Here is a 19260-nt window from a genome sequence, read left to right as displayed (position 1 = left end):
TGCAGTATAAAGAGACAGAGCTGGACATCTATCATGAGTGTTTAAATTATTTTTCTTACAATGTAGTAATTCTGTTATAGTGGAGACCCATCGGCGAAGTAGCTTGCTTTGACATGCGGTCCACATAGGTAGAGAATTTATGTACAGCATATCAATTCCCCATAGTCGGATTTTCATACTGCGTGAATGGAAACCAGTACTTTGATTGGTTTTACGAAACAATCTACTGCATTATGTAATGAGAAATGGTCAGCAACGAGGTAAAGTTACATGTAGTATGATGGGCTAAAAACTGGTTTGGAACAGTTTATCAAATTATTGTGAGAAATAATTCCTTAGTTTATAGTTGCAATAATTTCACCTATTCGGAATACAGACCTGATATTGGAATTTGTATGTAAGAATGACGGAGTGAATTAGCATCTTTGTTTTCAGTCTGCGCAGTAGGAGCACATAAACACCCGTTCTATGTGAGCACGCGTTGAAGCCGAGTTGCGGTGCGTCAGGCTGCACACTGCCCGATCCTCTGTCCTGCTCACCGTCCGTATCGGCTCCTCATCTACAGTCTGCTGACCATGTCATCATACAAGATGGACCACGCATCGCTGTGAGCCAGACCCCTTGCTCGTCTAAGCAGAGTTAAGTAGGCTGTCGGCCTGGACGCGGAAGGGCTCACAATGATGTCCTCTTACTACCACCCTGCCAAGGACGCAGACATGGCGGCCCTGACGGAGCCGCTGTGCCTGGAGAGAGGTAACATTAACGGAGCCTCGTTCAGGTTTTCAGTAACATCACCTGTTTAACCTCGCGGATGTAGAGGCGGTACTTTGTCTAAAATGAAGCTAATGATGGGAAAATAACGGCGTTGTCCTCATTTGAATATGTGGCGGCTGTTTAAATAAGGGAGGCTGACGTTAGTGAAGCCTCATGTCGCAGCTCGTTGAACGTGTCAAACGTTTAAAAGGGCCTTTATAAAGGGCTATGACTCGTGCACGTTTCTTTCTTGTAGTAAACGTAGAACCCATTTAATTGAAGGCATCATTTTTGATTAAACATGCTTGGCTTGTTCTACATTTATTATCTGTACATCGAATAACGGAGGACGTATTATCGCACGCGCCTCCGACAATATGCATCTCATCATTTCACTGATCTGAGCTCGGCTGGGTCTGAAATGTCGAGTTGTCACCGTGCCTTAAAAAAAACAACGAAACCGTGCAGCGCGCGCGCGCGAATATGGTGTCCGTCGCGTGGACGCAGCAAGCCTGTTTGAGGTGCGGTCGAGTCTTCTCCCTCATTGTTCGTTTGAATGGAGGAGCGAACTGCGTTCTGATGTACAGCAGCACACTGTTTATTTGACTCCTATTTCTTGAGTCTATATAACCTCACAGCGCGGCCGACAGGAGATATAGGTGTGGTCGCGTGCCTGAGTAAGAACCACGCAATAAACTCACGAGGAGTGTTCTATGAAGGTGGCTCAGAAAGAAGCAGAGCTTACTGTCAGACGCGTTTCTTGAATGCTCCTACATGGTTAGCAGCCTCCTCAAAGGATGCGAGGGTCCAAGGACAGAGGATGTATGTTGTACAGATGTAAAGCCCTCTGAGGCAAATTGTGATATTGGACGTGACAAATATAATGGAAATTTAATAACCTTATATTTTTTGTTGTGCTTTATTGCCCATAGTATTCATAATTGCCACACAGTGGCCTACTGGACTGTGGTTCCTGCTTAGCCCTGTTGATAATCCGTCCTTGTGTGAATGTGTGTGTGTGTGTGTGTGTGTGTGTGTGTGTGTGTGTTAGATGTGTGCAGGGTGATTGAGCTGCTGGACCGGCTGCAGCGGAGCGGTGAGCTGCCTCCTCCCAAACTGCAGGCCCTGCAGAGAGTCCTACAGAGCAAATTCTGTGCTGCCATCAGAGAGGTACAGCAAAGAGTTCTGGGAAGTCTGGGGCAAAAATAACTCGGAGTATTTCCTCCCTAATGTATTGAACATTGTGCCAGCCTTCATCCAGCCACCACGGTTACTCCCCCACGCAATGACTTCACATTTCAGTTGTCAGTTAAAAGCATGTTCAAGGTCATTAAAACCAAATACGTCAGACGCTCCAAACCACCATGCCGTAGAACATATAACTGCAGAAAAGAATTATGTCAATATCAAGAGAAGGCATTCTGACTGAGACTTAAAGGAACAGTGTGTAGCATTTAAGGGAATTTGATGTCAGAAATGGAATAAAATATTATTAAGCATGTGTTCTTTCGTGTATCCTAAAAATACGAATGATTGTGTTTTCGTTACCTTAGAATGAGCTGTTTGTATCTAAATATGGAGCGGGTCCTCCACAGAGCTGGCTGCCATGTTTCTACAGTAGCCCAGAACGGACAAACCTAACACTGGCTCTAGAAAGGGTCATCTGCATTTTCATGTTTTCGTGTTGGCCACACGCTTGGCACACGGGACAAGTTTCAGTTGGTTGCAATCTGCAGCCTCACCGCTCAATGCCCCCAAATCCTACACACTGCACCTTTAAATAAAGGATCTTCAAATTCATTTCAGAATTCAATTTATTCAAATAAACAATTATTTAAGTATTTTGTGAGCTTTGAGTTGGGATTGGGTCGGTATAGTTTGTCCTCCAGTCATTATGCTATCTCAGGCTAACCATGTCCTGACTGCAGCTCTGTAACATACTGAGATGAGACTCATTTTCATCTTCTCATCTCACTCTCAGAAACCAAAATCTCTTTAACTGCTTTCTCTCACTATTGGAAGCCCCCTCTAGACTCCACGTTTGTCGGGAAGACTCGTATATCAAAGTAGTGAGAGTGAGACCTCTTGGTCACAAATATATGGCTTGGTTTGTAAAAGCTTCTTTTTTGTCATGTCTGTAATATTGTCCAGTGTATTTCACGCTCATGTGTTGCTGGGACTCTCTGCTCTGCCCTGTTGCCCCTCAGGTTTATGAGCAGCTGTATGACACTCTAGACATTGTTGGAGGACCGGAGGTGCGAGCACAGGCAACTGCCAAGGTATGCAAACTAATAACTAAAGATTACTTCACTATTGCACAATATACATTGTATAAGAGACATTTGGGCCCTATTTTAATTGCACAAGCACAGCAACCAGCGCTAAGTGGTAGTTCATGGACTGAGTGGGCGTCTCCCAGCTCACCTGCTATTTTGGTCCAGGAGCACAAAGGGCAAAAGTGCTGGGTGCAGTGGAATATAGGTGATTAATAAATTTACTCTCATAGAGGTGTGTGTGGTTGTTCAGTAGCAGCCTGTTGTCATGTGGATGTGATTTAATGAAGGTAAACACAGTGGATGGTTGGAGGCTGCTGCCTTCAGATAGCTGCAGGGATTTAATGAGGTGAAGGAGGAACTTGTCAGAAAGCGTCCATGGATAACAGATACTGTAAGAATCACTCATTCATGCACACTGCTTTACTGGAGTTGCTGCTTAAACAACATCAAATGTTACTCTTTGATGCTCATTTTTTTATTTAGCTGTCTTAAAGCATGAATGTGTAATCATTCCTCTCGTGGATGCAGGGGATTCTGAACTAAACAGACTGTAACTTCGGAAGATTGACACTTGATTTGTTGAACTACTGAAGCTTCATATTTACTTTCTGTCTGTTCCATTGGAAGCATGTTAGGAAGGGATCTGTTTATAGCCAGTATGAACAGGAGGCAAAACCTATTTCAACGTCCATATGGGCGTGTGACTATTGTTTTAAGACAGACTTGAAAAATGTGAACTTAACCCTGAAGCACGATTACATTATTGTTACGCATTTGCTGCAAGTATTTAATTTGCTGCTGTTGACAAAAGTGGGAGCAGAGGGACTTTGTGCCAGAAACAGACGTTTGTCTGACTAACAGCTCACTTTGCATTGCCTCATTTGAATGAACCTCTGTCCTGCATGTCCCTCTCCTCCACCCTGTGCACCAAACACCACACAGAGGGGCAAGTAGAAGGTCAGAAAAGTGCTGCTTGTGATGGTAGTTGTGCAGACACAAAAATACATCGTTGTGTTTTCACATTCTGTGATGTAACTGGACATTAATGGAACGAAAACTCCTTTCTTTACCATTTTTATGTGAAATAGTCAATTTTAATGCTGATCATCCGAAACAGGCCACAGTGGCAGCCTTTGCAGCCAGCGAGGGCCACGCCCACCCAAGGGTGGTGGAGCTGCCCAAGACAGAAGAGGGTCTGGGCTTCAACATCATGGGGGGCAAAGAGCAGAACTCCCCCATCTACATCTCCAGAGTGATCCCTGGGGGTGTGGCCGACCGCCAAGGAGGGCTGAAGAGAGGAGACCAGCTGCTGTCAGTCAACGGAGTGGTAAGAAGCTCAGGCCTGCTGTGAGCCACTAGTCTACTAGTCTCCTCTACTGAGAGGAGATACACACACTCAAGTTCAACAGAAGTTTATTTTAATGACAGCTTTTATAAATAAACTCAAATAAAAATCCACTTCCAAATACTTGAGGGTCTACTCTAGATGTTGATAATTAGTGAAAAATTATACAGCTGATATGCACTGTTTCCCCAACTCTTCTGATTCCAAGTTTCCATTCTGTTGGACGTGTAACCACAGCCAGCAGTAAATGACACTTCTGTGTCACTACAGAAAGTGAGAGCTCGGCCACCAGAGGTCGCCAAACACCAGCTTCAGCTGACGTGAGGCACCTATAAGGGCCAAAAATGGACTCTGACAGTGGTTTATACCTCATTGCATGTCTGCATACATGGATGTAATCACACATATTTGTTGGTGTGGTCAGTCTGCGTAGAGTGTAGACCCTCACTGAGAGTTTATATTGTTCATATGTTCTATGAGTGAGAACATGTAGTGTGAAGGACGACAGCTTACACTTCACTGTGCAACCCTGTCATGTAAATAGGAAGCTGACAACTGCAGAGCCTGGCGAAAGGGAACGTTATAAGATGTGCTTCCTTCTTTTAATACAGGTTCTGCTAGTTCTGTGCTGTTGGCAGCTGCACATAGAACAACTGACAATTAAAAAGCTATTTACTAATAAACCCCACCAGGATGGATATGAAATTAGACATGAGAGCGATGAGCAATAACAATTAATAATAATAATAATAATAATAATACATTTTATTTATATAGCGCTTTTCATAATACTCAAAGACACTTTACATTAAAATCATCATATATAAAAGCAATACACTAAATACATAAAATACACAATAATGGTCACACACTAAAAGCAGTTTTGAACAGGTGGGTTTTGATTTGAGATTTGAATATGGAAAGGTCAGTGCAGTCTCGGATGTGTTTGGGGAGAGAGTTCCAGAGGGAGGGGGCAGATATGGAGAAGGCTCTATCATTCATTAAATGTGTCTTGTTGTATAACATATCCAACCATGTCAACATGTATTGACAATTCCTGAAAAAGTGCAAAGGTAGCATTTAAAGGTCAGTTCATCCAAATGAACTTAAGTTAAAAAACCTATTGAAGAGACAAGAAACAGCAGCTCCACATACAAGACACTGTAAGAGTGTTAATAATCTACAAGTGTAAATGGGGCCACATATATAGAGGTCTGTATTTATGATAGCATCATTTCAGAATTGTCAGTTTATCACACCAAAGGTCTGTTTTTGGTCACTTTGATGTCGATCAAAAGATGTTTTCTCTTGGATAGTCCAAAGACACACTTTGGACCAAACTTTAACTTACAGGCCTTCTAACAAACATTTGGAGAGCTGTGCTGTCTAGAAGTCTGCTACAGCTAAGCTAAGTTCTCCTCTGTGGGGATACTGTGTTAATCAGTATAAGGAGCCATTGTAGTGACCAGGTTGGAATGGTGTCCAGCAGACCTTTGGACCCTTATAGCATGTGGTCTGAGACTCTTGTGCGTCGGTGTCCATGCAGAGCGTTGAGGGGGAGCACCATGAGAAGGCCGTGGAGCTGCTGAAGGCCGCCCAGGGTTCGGTCAAGTTGGTGGTCCGCTATACCCCGAAGGTCCTGGAGGAAATGGAGGCTCGCTTTGAGAAGATGAGGAGCGCCCGAAGACGACAGCAGCACACCAGCTACTCGTGAGTCACCACTGTTGATATCACACTGTCAGCGTGTCCCAAATCAAATTACACATGCTCTTACTAAGCTTTCTTCCGATCACCTGCATTATGATCTGATCTCAATATGCAAATGAATGCGGGTAGCTGGCATATGTCTCTTATGTCAAGGAAAGCTGGGCAGAATGATCCAGAGGGGCCACTAAAAACCCTTTCCCCTGGGACTAGGAACCTTTTAAGGAACTCATTGCATTTGACCGCAGGTACCAGGGTCTAAATTAAGTTCTGGGGAAATTTCAACCCCCCAAAAAGGTCCTGGTCGGAGTTAGTACGTAAGAACTTAGGGGGTGGGGTTTGCAGGGCGGATCGTCGCTGATTGGTTGAACACAAACAGCGGTGCTGCTGCTTCAACTTGTGCATCACTTCATTCATAAACAAAGAAGTACTCTAGTTTTGATTTATGATCTTTTTAGGACTAGGGAGAGCATATCTCTTGTTTTTGAAACATTGAAAGTTGGGTTTGCTGTCGGCTTTCCGACTCATTTAAAAAAAGAGAGCTGGGAGGGCAAGCAAGAGAGAGACAGTGAAGCGGTGTTTTTTTGATTGTTTCACAGCGTTTTTATACTAAAGCATGCAACAAGTGTAACCTTTATTACATTTTTTGCCATCTGACACAAAAAAAGATATGTTTTTGTGGCCATGTCGTAGTATAGTTTCTAGCATGCAGCATAATTCTCTGTCGCTCTTCCTGCAGATCTCTGGAGTCCAGGGGCTAGTTAATCCAATGCCTCCATCAACCTCCTCGTCTAACCCTCCTGACTGTTCTGTTCTAGCAGGAGGCTAGACCGTAGATGAGAAGCAAAAAACCAAAGTAGCCTACCAACACCTATTACCTGAACTTCTTCATGAAGCCAACGCTGCAGTTTAGGATGTTTTCCCCTCCCTCTTTCCCTCTTTCTTAGAGAAATACAGAGTAAGCTTGTTGTCAGACCATGCCTGTAATTTCATCTCTCCAGTGTGAAATCATCCTCAGCATGCTATTACATAAGGGAAACACATTCTCTGTAGTGTACTTAACTAGAATCTAGGGTTTATATTCTCAAGTCGATTTGATTTTGTATTGTCATGTAGTGCACTGCACTCCTCAGCAGTGTCCACTGTCTGCAGTTAGACCTCAGTAGCAGAGGAAGCATGTGGAAACATCTTCCCCACCATTTCTCCATCAGATGTCCCAGCTAGAGAACTAACCATTAGCAGTATGAAGAACTACACTGGATTCAGTAGCTGGCAAGTGTCATCTCAGTCAAAGTTTTGAGAATAAAAAACAACAACATTCATTTGTGTATTCATTGATTTGCATAATTATTCATGAAATAAAGTCTGTGTTAATTAATTTTGGTCATCTTTCCTGCTACATATGGGTTATGTTTCAAGAAGTCAAATTCCTTGTTTTTGCAAACATACTTGGCAATAAACCGTTTCTGATTCCGATTCTCATTCTGATGTTTGAAAAATCTTCCTCCAGTACACACAGCTGACGTTGGCTGTGAAGTAGACATGACATTATTTTGAAATGAAGTTTCAAATTTGTGAAACCTTGATTTCTATATGTGAAAACAAAAAGGCCAAATCCAAAACTGCAAATTGGAAGTTGGAAGACAGCTTCAGCCTTATAATTTGTTGTGCAGTAGAATAGTCGGCCTGGGCTGTATTGACCCATTATTGTAACCCAGGGGCAAGAGGTAGACTTCCTCAAGGGTACCCAAAAGTCATGAAAAACAGACCCACCACGTCTGAGTTGGATAAGCTGCACTGTAGATGATTTGGAGATGAGATCTTGCACGAACAATTTTGTTTTCGTGGGGTTTCCTGATTCCAGTGAAAACAGCGGTGCTGGCTCATTCCTAACCAAAGCTATTCTGGAGATAAGTGAAGAGCGCGTGAGAACTGGTCTTCATTGTGTGGATGTGCTGACGTACAGCAGCAAGCCTGTCTCATTTCTGGTTGCCACTAGATGTGTCTCAATTCAGGGGCTGCATCCTTCGGAGGAACCCAGCCTTCGCGGTCTACGTCGGCTGCGTCCTTTGAGGACCGCGAAGACTAAGACCGTGCGGTCTCCGAAATGACCACATTCATTCCTGGGGCAAGACGGGCAACATTGAATCCTATTTAAAACTGCTAGCTAAAGATAAGCGTAAGTAAGATTCACATGCACATCGGCGGTTACACATAATTATACCAATCGGGAGTCCACTAAAGTTACTACTAAAGAGTCGTGAACATATGCAAAGAAAATGGACTTTCCACAAAACCCTTTTTTTATTGGACTATTATTTAATAACTTAGTCTTATTACAGGATTGCATGTTACGCCAGGGCTATGGGAAACCTATCAAAATTCTTACAGAACCCACGATAATGACCACATATTCCCAGAAAATGGCAGAGTTGCCACTGCGTTTCTGGCACAAGGAAATCCAAAGTGGCCTGGACTTTGACTGACAGAGGCCACACTTGTCCCTGCCCTACTTGCTTTCCCAAATTTGTGACCACAGCCTGAACTCAGAATTTAAGAAATGATCAGAGACAAAGAAGTCCCCTCCAAACGATTAAATATCTTCTAGTCTCTCTGTTTGTCACACCAAAACGAGCCTTACTCATCAACCTCTGGAAAGTTTATGAGCCGAAAAGACTTGATATTGTACTAAAGGAAGTGGTTAGAGGTGACAAGAGCAAGACCCCAGATAAACGTTGTGAAACTGGCTGACCCAACCCGATCCAGATATCCATATGTGGGAGGAGAGACGATTCTGGCGTAGTAATGGTGTTCACTTTGCAATAATCATCACAAAAACGAGGAGTTTGGTCAGATTTTGGGACTAGAAGCGAGAGTGAGCTCCACGGACTGGAGCATGGTACAGAAAAGCCCTTTTACAGGAGTTACTCAACCTCTTCTGCAGAGCAGCCCACTTCACTGGATGAACATTGTATGCATGCTGCTTGATGGGCTTTATTTATTTATTTTACCAATCATGCCTTAGCACTGTTGTCACCAAATATTGATGCGTGGCAACGAATGAGGTGACAAATATCACTTTTGGCTCAGACAAATAAGACAAGTGCTCCTCTATTTTCTCCAGAATTTTGGAATTGGTATGTTGGTGATACCAAAGTCACCAGCTGATGGAAGGTTGGAGCCCATCTGTAAGCTCTTGAGGCAGTCTTAACGGGTCACGCAGTGTGCCCAAAAAACAGCTCAGCCGGACTTAACCCAAGAAACTACTGTGTGAATGCAAACAGTAGCAGACCCTCATGCCACTCCCCGTTAGACTCAATACAATTCTTACTAAAAGAAAGAGGTTGGCTGACAGTGGCTCCTCTCAAACCCAAATCACAAATAATCCAGTAGTTCCAGTTAGAAAACTTTATTGCTGAAATACCTTTTTAGTTTGTATTTGTAAGTAGGTGTGTGTGTGGTTTCTGAAATAGGAAGAATAAACAAAGGGAAACTATTAAACATTGTAAAGAAGGGCATGGCATGCACCGCTATGCTTAGCACGGCCACAAGGTAGAACCATGAGGCCACAATGGTGACAGCTATCTACACCAAATCGTCCCATTAAAATGGGAATAGCTAACAGTTAACAGCAATTAACCATCAAGTCATTTAGTTATATAACCCACAGGTGAATATAACACATACTAACCTGTGGACATAGTACCTGACTAAACCTACAGACTTAATATGAATTCAGCAATACAATGAATTTACAAACGATTAATGACCAAACAGAGGCGCATTGAATGTAGTAACAATAAGCACAGGCTCTACACAGGTGGAAGCTAACACAGCAGACACTCAAGTGAGCCTAATTAGCATGGTCAGTAACAGAAATGAAACTCCAAATCAAGGATGAATACTGAACATACACCATAGATATATGGAACTTAATGTACTTCCAGTTCAATGGACGCACGCAACAGTCAAACAAAGGTAGTAACACCTGTTTTGGGCTTAATTGGCCTAACTACTGGAACTCAGGAAAAACTCTTGTGGCCTTCATGAATGATACTGGAGAGAGGGAACATACCACTTTAATGGGAGAGGTGGAGCATACCACTCTGAGGCCATGTCCACACTCCGTTTCAGCGTAGTTCCACACTAAAACGCCTGAAAACGAATATCACGTGACTCCTCACGTACACTGCGCATGCGGGTGGTGCCGATGTAAACAGGAAGTAGATTGGTTGCTTAGTTAACAACAGAGTAATAAAGTAGTCTTTAATAATGAAATGTCGTGTTTGATACTTAAGATCTAAAATCTTCCTCTATGAACTCAAAAAGACACATTTCGTGGAAAGTTTTATTTTTCAGACATAATGTTAGTTACAGCACTGCGGGTCTTTCTCTCTCTCTCTCTCTCACATATATCAAATTTACTTTAAAATCAACACTTACACGTAAAGGTTTACTAGATTATGTGTCCATAAATGTGGTCAACACACGTCTCACTCGTTTCCTCTCGGTTTCGTTGTCTGTTCTCACTCGTAGCTCTGCTGGTGGTTTAACTATCTGTCCTGCTGGAGAGCAATTACTGCTTTGTTCCTTTACATTTTATCTGCGGACTTCACAATAGATGTGGAGAACAAAATAAGAATTAATAAGGACAGGAAAGACTTCCATTTTGTGTCCACCACCCTCCCTAAAGCCGCTAACTGTGACTTCAGACGGCCGCTCCGTAGGTCTGATAACACCGCTGGACACGCCGCTCGCTAATCGCTCCAATAACATCTGCTTCCTCCGTAATAATGCAGACTTTAACTGGACAACAGCTGCTAGTAAAGACAACAAGGTCAGCAACACTTGTCCATGTCCATTAACCTGGTAGTCGATCGGTAATCAACGTTGTTGTTTATGATTTCCGGGAAAGGGTCACGTGATAGGAGAGTGACGAATCAGGGAAGGATACGTCATGACTGCTAAGAACCAATCAAGTAGCGAACACGGGTGTGGGCGTCATCGTTTCCAAACTTATCCCTTTTCGACCATCCACACAAATACGCAATCCCGGCATTTTCAAACTTATCCGTCCTCGGGAGCGTCTGAAAAATAAAACTTCTAAAACTTTCCACGAACTCTGTCATATTTTTTTTAAACTAAGCAACCAATCTACGGTACTTCCTGTTTACATCGACACCCACGCGCATGCCCAGTGTACGTGAAGAGTCACGTGATATTCGTTTTCAGGCGTTTTAGTCTGGACGGAGATCAATTCGAAAACGATGCTGAAACGCAGTGTGGACGGAGATCGTATTTGTTTTAAAACTCAGTTTTTTAGTATGGATGTAGCCTCAGACAGATAACCAACTACAAGCCTAAAGCCCCCCACTCTATGAATGACCTCCGCCTGGCAGACAAGCTGAAAGAGTTCTACTGTAGATTTCAAAGACAATGGGACAGTCCTGACTCCATCCCCCACAGCTCCATCAACCAGCACCAGACCACCAGGCCCCCCTCCCCCAGCTCAGCAGGGGCTCATGCCTCTGTACCACCGATCCCAGCGCCCCACCCCCCTCCCCAGTGACGACTCTCTCTATTCTGGAGTGAGACGTCAATAGGCTTTTTAAAAAACAGAACCCCCGCAAAGCAGCCGCCCCAAACTCCTCCACCCACCCTGAAGCATTGTGCTGATCAGCTGTAGATGACGCTGTCAACATGGCCCTTCACCTCATCCTCCAGCATCTGGACTCCCCAGGAACTTAAGCCAGGATCCTGTTTGTGGACTTCAGCTCTGCTTTCAACACCATCATCCTGTCTCTGCTGCATGACAAGCTCTCCCAGCTGCACGTGCCCGACTCCACCTGCAAGTGGATCACAGACTTTCTGTCTGACAGGAAGCAGCACGTGAAGCTGGGAAAACACATCTCAGCCTCCCGGACCATCAGCACCGGTTCCCCCTAAGGCTGCGTTCTTTCCCCTCTGCTCTTCTCCCTGTACACCAACAGTTGCTCCTCCAGTCACCAGTCCGTCAAGCTCCTGAAGTTTGCGGATGACACCACCCTCATTGGACTCGTCTCTGGTGGGGATGAGTCCGCCTATAGGTGGGAGATTGACCATCTGGTGATCTGGTGCGGTCTGAACAACTTAGAGCTCAACGCTCTAAAGACAGTGGAGATTGTTATGGATTTCCGGAAGAATGCAGCCCCACCTGCCCCTATCACCCTGTCCCATCGGCAGTCGGGCTCATTAACAGAGCCCTGGACCCCCACTGACTCTGTCATCCCCAGGACAATTTCTTACCGGTCACTCCCCTCTGTTTCTTTATTTAAACACTCTTGACACTTTTAACATTTCACTTACATTTCACTTGTTTACAGTCCTGTTATCTGTTTGTTGTGCACTTTATTTTATATTATTTTGTATTCTATTGTACATTTTAATATGTTCATATTTCTTGCACTGTGTTGATTGTTGTTGATTGTTTAATGTTATTGTTTATTGTTAAATGTTATGCACCACCCGCCATGACAAATTCCTTGTAGGTGCAAACTTCCTTGGCAATAAACGGTTCTGATTCTGATTCTGAAACGCAAACAGGCTTTAAGAGTGAGTAACATTAGACTTTTTCTCGATTTACTTGATTACTCTGTTAACACTGAAACTGATGCCCTTGTAGTATTTCTTGACTTTTATAAGGCATTCGATACTGTAGAACATTGCTATAGAACAAATACTGTAGAACCTCCCTCCCTTCCTCCGCTAGGGGTATGTTTCCAACAATTTATGGTGAACACAGAGGTTGTGAATAACCATTAATTGCCAGGGACTAGTGAAGTTTGAGGGCATTCACAGGGCCGAAAATCTGTTTTTGCATGTGGTGGCTTCTCAAATAAGTTATCTGTTGACCTGGACTAGGACACAAGACTGGGCCTACTGTCTGGAACAGTAGCCTAGGCCAAAAGCTAAACCAGGGGCATTAAATGAGGTTGGAAATGTATTTTTGCCACCTCTGTGTCGAATACATTTGGTAACATTCTGTCCGAATGGGGTCTGATGTAAAGAAGTTGGTGATTTGTAGCTGTGTACTTAAAGTTAGTTCAAATCTAGTCTGGCTTGAAGTGTGGCACACAAGTCGATGAGCTCCTGGCTGCGAAAGGATGGAGGCTGCACGATCCAGTGCAGTCCTCCTCATAGAACATATAAATGGTAAATGTGCTTGCATTTATACAGCGCATTTCTAGTCTTCCAATCACACTGTACACTACATGTCAACATTCACCCATTCGCACACACATCCAGAATACCATGAATAGTGACAAGTCATCAAGATCTAAACATTCATACACTGATGGCACATCAATTCGGGGTTCAGTATCTTGCCCAAGGACACTTCGACATGCGCCGCAGCCACCTCTCACTTCATATCAATAGTGACGTCCCTCCAGAAGCCCACGTCATCTGCTGTTAGTACTCTCTGCCTCGCTTCCAGCAGCTGTAACACAGTCACTACAGACATCAGCAGCGCACATCGACACAATCCTTAGCCTATATATTACACATTATGTACATTACACTGCACTGCTTGTTTTGCATTTCTAGTTAGATGCTAAACTTTGTTGTTTCAGTACTTGTACTGTGCAATAAAATAAAGGTGTATTTGATCTTACCCTCTTCCTTCTCCATCGAGTCCGGGCTAAAGTCATCACGGCTGCCTCCTGAGCTGCAAGGTCTGATTGGCTGTACTGCAACCTCCTGCGTACTAATTCATAGTAGGTTTTACAGGCAGCTGGAAAACAATAAAATGTGTATGTTATAAAAATTAAATGAAAACACGTGCAGGAAAGCATATATTTTTCACAGATATCATATTTTACACATATTACTGGGTGCATTCCATATTTCAAAAACACAAATATTGACAATTTCTGTAATTTGTTATTATTATTATATTTATTTTTTATTTTGTGTGGCTCAAATGGGGGGGGGGGGGGGGGGGGCGGCACCCTAGCGCCCTCTATTGACCAGCCGCCACTGCTTAGTAGTAAGCGTTGTTAATATATTCTGGTCTGTCTAATGGTAAGAGTGAATGCTGCCAATCTATTCCATTGTATTCTATTCAACCTTTAGCTATGGACATTTACATTTTTGGATGTATTATTAATTTAAATGTTTATCAGATTTACAAATTGATAGTTTAGTGTATTTTATGAGACTATAATAATTGACTATTATTTTTGTTATTTTATTATTTTACTACTGGACACTGGATATCTCTCTTTCATACTTAAATGAGGAATTTACATTTTGTATACAGTCAGTTTGGCAAATCAGACTTGGAACATTTACATGAATTAACCTTACAGAAAAAAATATATTATATTATAGATGTCACCAAAATAAAATAATGGGAATAAATTAGTAAATTGAGTGGGCCTTGATATATCTACAATCTTCTGTAGTTAATTTACAATATCCCCAAGCCTCTTATTTTCCCACATATTTGACAGTTTGCTCTCACTGCTAACATCACTGAAAGGGTTTTTCACATTTGGTATGACGACCAAAGGAATGAACTCTCTACAGGCACACGCTCAAATCAGATTATTGAGATGAGAGTTTTGTATGTTTCGAGTGAACTGGCTGCCAGTGTCTTCAGGAGAAACAAAGTTTACCACCACACAGGGCTGGAGAATCCATCATCATTATGACCTCATAACTGTCGCCATGGAAAATATTTCCCACAAAGTGTGTGTGTGTGTGCTGAAGTATTGGAGATTCTCATCTGCAAGTCTTGCACGCTGTTCTCTACACTTGTACACAGACACACACACACACACACACACACGCACACACACACACACACACACACACACACACACACACACACACACAAAACAAGATTTCATCTGTATTAACCATTTGGCAGAAAAAAAGCACTGACTCTGGAGGACGTCATTGCACATTTGGTCCTTTCGACTGTAATGCAAGAACTTACGCACATGCATACACTCATACACAAATACATGCACAGTCACAATCACATACACCTACACACAACAAGCCCCTGTAGAGCCTGTAAAGACATTTTATTCTGGGACGACAATTGCAAAATATTTGAGAGGATCAGAGAGATCAGAGGGAGAGTGAGAGGCATACATATAGATTTAAAGACTTAAAAAAGACCCCAAAAAAGAAAACAAGTGTTTTAAAATGTATTGTTTTTTCAACCCATTTATAAAAATAAAAACACTTTAAATGTATAGGTATTGTCATATACATACAGGTATATACATGACATTTGTCCACTGCATTAGCATTAGGAGCAGTGGACTGTGCTCAGAGAGAAACAACCCACTTTCATACTACTACGTTTTTTTTCATTATATATAACAAAAAAAACGTAAACGTGAACTACAAAACATAAATTGTAAACTATACTGATATAGCAAATATTTTCTGTTTGCATCATTTATATCCAACTTTCCTCAACAAAACAAAATAGAACAGATAAAAACAAGTTGCTGCAAAAATGGTTGAGTTGGGTAAATGTTTCTATTGCTGGGGTTGTGTCTGTGGCTATAGCTGTAGCTACTGCTGTAGATATTGCTGTGGCTGTAGCAGGCGGCAGCCTCCGGCTGTAAGAAAAGGGAAGCCAATGCAGAAGCGCCTTAAACTTGTATTCTTTCAAAAGGTCCGCAAAGGGGGACTCCTCTGATTGCAAAAAGAAGTTTGATTGTATTCAAGTCTATGAGAAAATGGTCACATTGTCAACAGCTTAAGGACTCAATCACTAGTTTCAATAAAGCATGATGCTTATTTCTAAATTATGGTCACAAAAATAAAGCAGGGTATGATTTACAGTGTGTCTACCTTGTGATTGACATGTCGCTATACCACTGCTTTCACTTTGTGAATTGTCTGTGCTGTTGTCCATGGACTTTACCCTTTCACAGTTTGTTCATGAATGTTAATTTCAACAATTTGGTTTCCTAAAAAATATCTTATGCAGCATTCAGTTGTACTTACCTCTACCCTCTCATGTCACTTGTAGGTACAAAAAAAATAAATGGTAAAACCAAGATGGCAATGGCCAAAATGCTGAACTTCAAGGCTTCAAAACTATAGTCCACCAACCACTTCTTATACACATCTTTGAGCAGCAGCTATGGCTGTAGTTAGCTATTGCTGTAGCTATTTCTGCTGCTGTTGGCTATTGCTGAAGCTATATCGCTATGGCTGTGATTGTGACCATGGCCATATGGTTTTAGAAAAGCTGAGGTTCAAAAGCTGGACTTGGAAAAATGATATGTCAGTATGGCAGTAGCATCAATGATCTGTCAAGCAGTATTACATGAGAGTCAGGTTAAATGTTGCAGACTACAATCAGGAAAACTCAGGATAGGCGAAGAGGATCATAAAACATGAGAAATATTTAATTAAAGTGTTCAGGTGAACATTTTCACATTTTCAGCACTCCATCACTCCATCCAGAGAGAGACGCATTAGTGTATACTATGTGTGTCGGTTGGCGTACTGAAGTGTGTAGTTTTGAAATTGGCCTTTACATCCATGAGTTTATGGATATCAGCAGGTTATGCCATGCTCCATTAACAGGCTCACGCACGTCTGTGGATTGACAGTGTCAGCATTCCACGTTGTGTGTTCAAAAACGTGTGTGACACCTGGCGTGCTGGGACATCACCACTACCTCGCTTCGGAGGATGGGAGGTGGTTGATAATTCAGTAATGCACGTTTTAAAAGAGGATTTGCTGTCCATCATGACGTCATAGCATCAAATAACTAAATAAAACCAAACTCATCAGAAAAATTAACACTTGACATCACCGTGATAAGAACTACCTAAATAGACAGAAACAATCTTTGGGAAAAATTTGATGTGTACTTACAGTGTATAAATGGTGAGATGGGCAGGTGGTACCTTACATGGTAGCCCCTGCCATCAGTGTATGAATGGGTGTGAAAGGGTGAACGACATGTAGTGTAAAAGAGCTTTGAGTGGTCGGATGACTAAAAAGGAGCTATACAAATCCAAATCCATTAGCATTTAGCTTGGCTCATGTAACATCAAATAACATGGAGGGATCAGGGTTTATCACCTATACTGCTGCCAGCCACCAGGGGGCGATCGAGATTCTTTGGCTTCACATTTGGGGAGCTGTCATGTCCATCTATTTACAGTGTATGGTTGAAAATCAGTCAGCGGCTCCTGTGGCAGTTACTATGGTTACAGGTGCCAGTGTCACCAGTGGTTAAGAACTTATGCTTCTGTTACAAATTAAGTACTCAATAAGAAATTATATTAAATAAGAACATACTATGTCAGCACAGAGGAAGAGGCATGGCACAATAACCTGCGTAGCTCTGGGCTGTCAAGTTTTAATGCCACAACACTGCCCACAGCTGCATCACACCTGGGTAATGCACCGATGTCACAACAGCATTGGTGTGTGCAGTGCTGAGCCATTCATCCTACAGGCTTCATTTTCCTCACTCTCCAGGTGTCGCACTAAGACAAGAAGGCCATCACTGCCAAATGTGATTGATGACTTAAATAAACATTACATCAGTGTACCTAACCTGGAGGACAGACTTCATGGCATGCTCAATGCAAAACAACTTAATACAGATTCATTCTATAGCCGGATCAATCAATCAAATAGAACAAATAATATTAATCTCAGTTTTGACTGACTTTTTTGACTGATTTAATTTCTCATGACCGATAATTCCACAGTGATGATCTGGTTAGACGCTGCTTTGTTCACAGTATTGCGTGGGAAGTGTAAGACACACTATTTGATTCCCACTGAGCAACAGTGGATGGGATTTCTATCAGTTATTGTGATTCATTTTTGGGTCAAGATGTCCACCAAATGGCATTAGAGTTATGACATGCTGGCAAATGATTCATCAAAGGTGACCAATGGGGCATTAGCATGTACTGTTGCTTTTGCCCCATTACGAGACAATTATATAAACAAGCAAGTCTGCTTCATGGCTTTGAAGCTGCATTTTATTTATGGGGTTGTTTTACACTGCAAAACAATATCCACTTATTCTAGTACTTTGCATGAAACCAGCATTATCTTTGTGGGCTGGAGGTTATCCCAGAATGCAATGGATAGTATTCAGAAAAAACACCATGAACAGAGCAATACAATAGATGAGGATTTAGCAAAAAGTAGCAGATAATGATGGAAGTTTTTCATTTGTTTTTGAACACTAGTAGCCAAACGGAGCAATGTTTTCATGAGTGGGCCACTCTCCCAAATTTGTCATTATGAACATGAACATATATTGAATGTTAACAGCGAACATGGTTATTGTTAGCACTCACAGCCAGCAGATTGTGGAAGACTCACAACCTTAAGCTTCAGCTTAAGGTCAAACTCTTCACCATTACAGCCCGGTATATTGCCCACATCACAGCAGATGTCGGACTAGTTCACCTGTTGATCTTGTGTTCCATCACACTGGTGAACAAGACACTTGGAACATCTTCGATTGGGGAAAAGATATGCTCAAAAAAGCTGGTTTGTACCCTGTTGTCCGTCGCTGTGTAGCCAAATACAGTGGTGGGCCATGTATTATATACCTGGGCCTTCAGTGCTGTCCTACTACAGTTGAACCACCTCCTAATAACCTCATTATGACCCCACAGCTACGGTTAGTATTTGTTTAGTGTAAAAACCTCATCTTCACATACCACTGCAACATTTGACAAGTGAAATAAGATGTTACATGAAGCTCAACACCTATGAGGGCTACAAATACACTAACTAAGACACATGAATATGCGCATGACGGGATACTTCGTCATTAACGGACAATGCATATAGTCAAAATCAATGTAATTAACACAATGACAAGAACAAACTCACAACTTGTCCATCCTGGGAGAGGGATCCCTCCTCTGTTACTCTCCCTAAGGTTTCTTCCTCTTTTCTCCCAGTTAAAGCGTTTTTTGGGGGGAGAACTTCCTGTTCTGATGTGAGGGTCCTGGGACTGAGGATGTCGTATGTGTACAGATTGTAAAGCCCTCTGAGGCAAATTTGTGATTTGTGATTTTGGGCTGTACAAAAAATTTAAAATTGAAGAACCAGTCATATATTTATATGACCACAAAGCCTGACAAATCAATCCAGCAAAACTGCAGCGCTAAAACAGTATTCCAC

The 19260-nt window shown here is 42.3% G+C and overlaps 1 protein-coding gene across 1 annotated transcript; it reads left to right on the top strand.

Annotated features, from left to right (window-relative positions):
• The first annotated feature begins 1 nt into the window (after position 1).
• lin7b (lin-7 homolog B (C. elegans)) lies at positions 2 to 7554 on the top strand. The gene is made up of 6 exons (XM_031871120.1): positions 2 to 753; positions 1805 to 1923; positions 2961 to 3032; positions 4147 to 4356; positions 5921 to 6084; positions 6818 to 7554. Exons 1-6 carry the CDS (start codon positions 678 to 680, stop codon positions 6837 to 6839), a joined length of 663 nt encoding a protein of 220 aa, XP_031726980.1. The 5' UTR covers positions 2 to 677; the 3' UTR covers positions 6840 to 7554.
• Positions 7555 to 19260: the final 11706 nt, after the last annotated feature.

Source organism: Anarrhichthys ocellatus, unplaced genomic scaffold (genome assembly GCF_004355925.1).
Source record: "Anarrhichthys ocellatus isolate YVR2014 unplaced genomic scaffold, GSC_Weel_1.0 scaffold56, whole genome shotgun sequence".
Lineage (NCBI taxonomy): Eukaryota > Metazoa > Chordata > Actinopteri > Perciformes > Anarhichadidae > Anarrhichthys > Anarrhichthys ocellatus.
The sequence above is the reverse complement of the archived record's forward strand: the minus strand, read 5'-3'. Positions and strand labels throughout refer to the sequence as shown.

Bases quoted from the DNA above. Each gene is read 5' to 3' on its own strand.
- lin7b (XM_031871120.1), top strand. From the start codon at position 678: ATGATGTCCTCTTACTACCACCCTGCCAAGGACGCAGACATGGCGGCC. The intron at 4,357-5,920 runs GTAAGAAGCTCA...GTGTCCATGCAG, and splicing joins TGCTGTCAGTCAACGGAGTG to AGCGTTGAGGGGGAGCACCA. The intron at 6,085-6,817 runs GTGAGTCACCAC...CTCTTCCTGCAG, and splicing joins CAGCAGCACACCAGCTACTC to ATCTCTGGAGTCCAGGGGCT.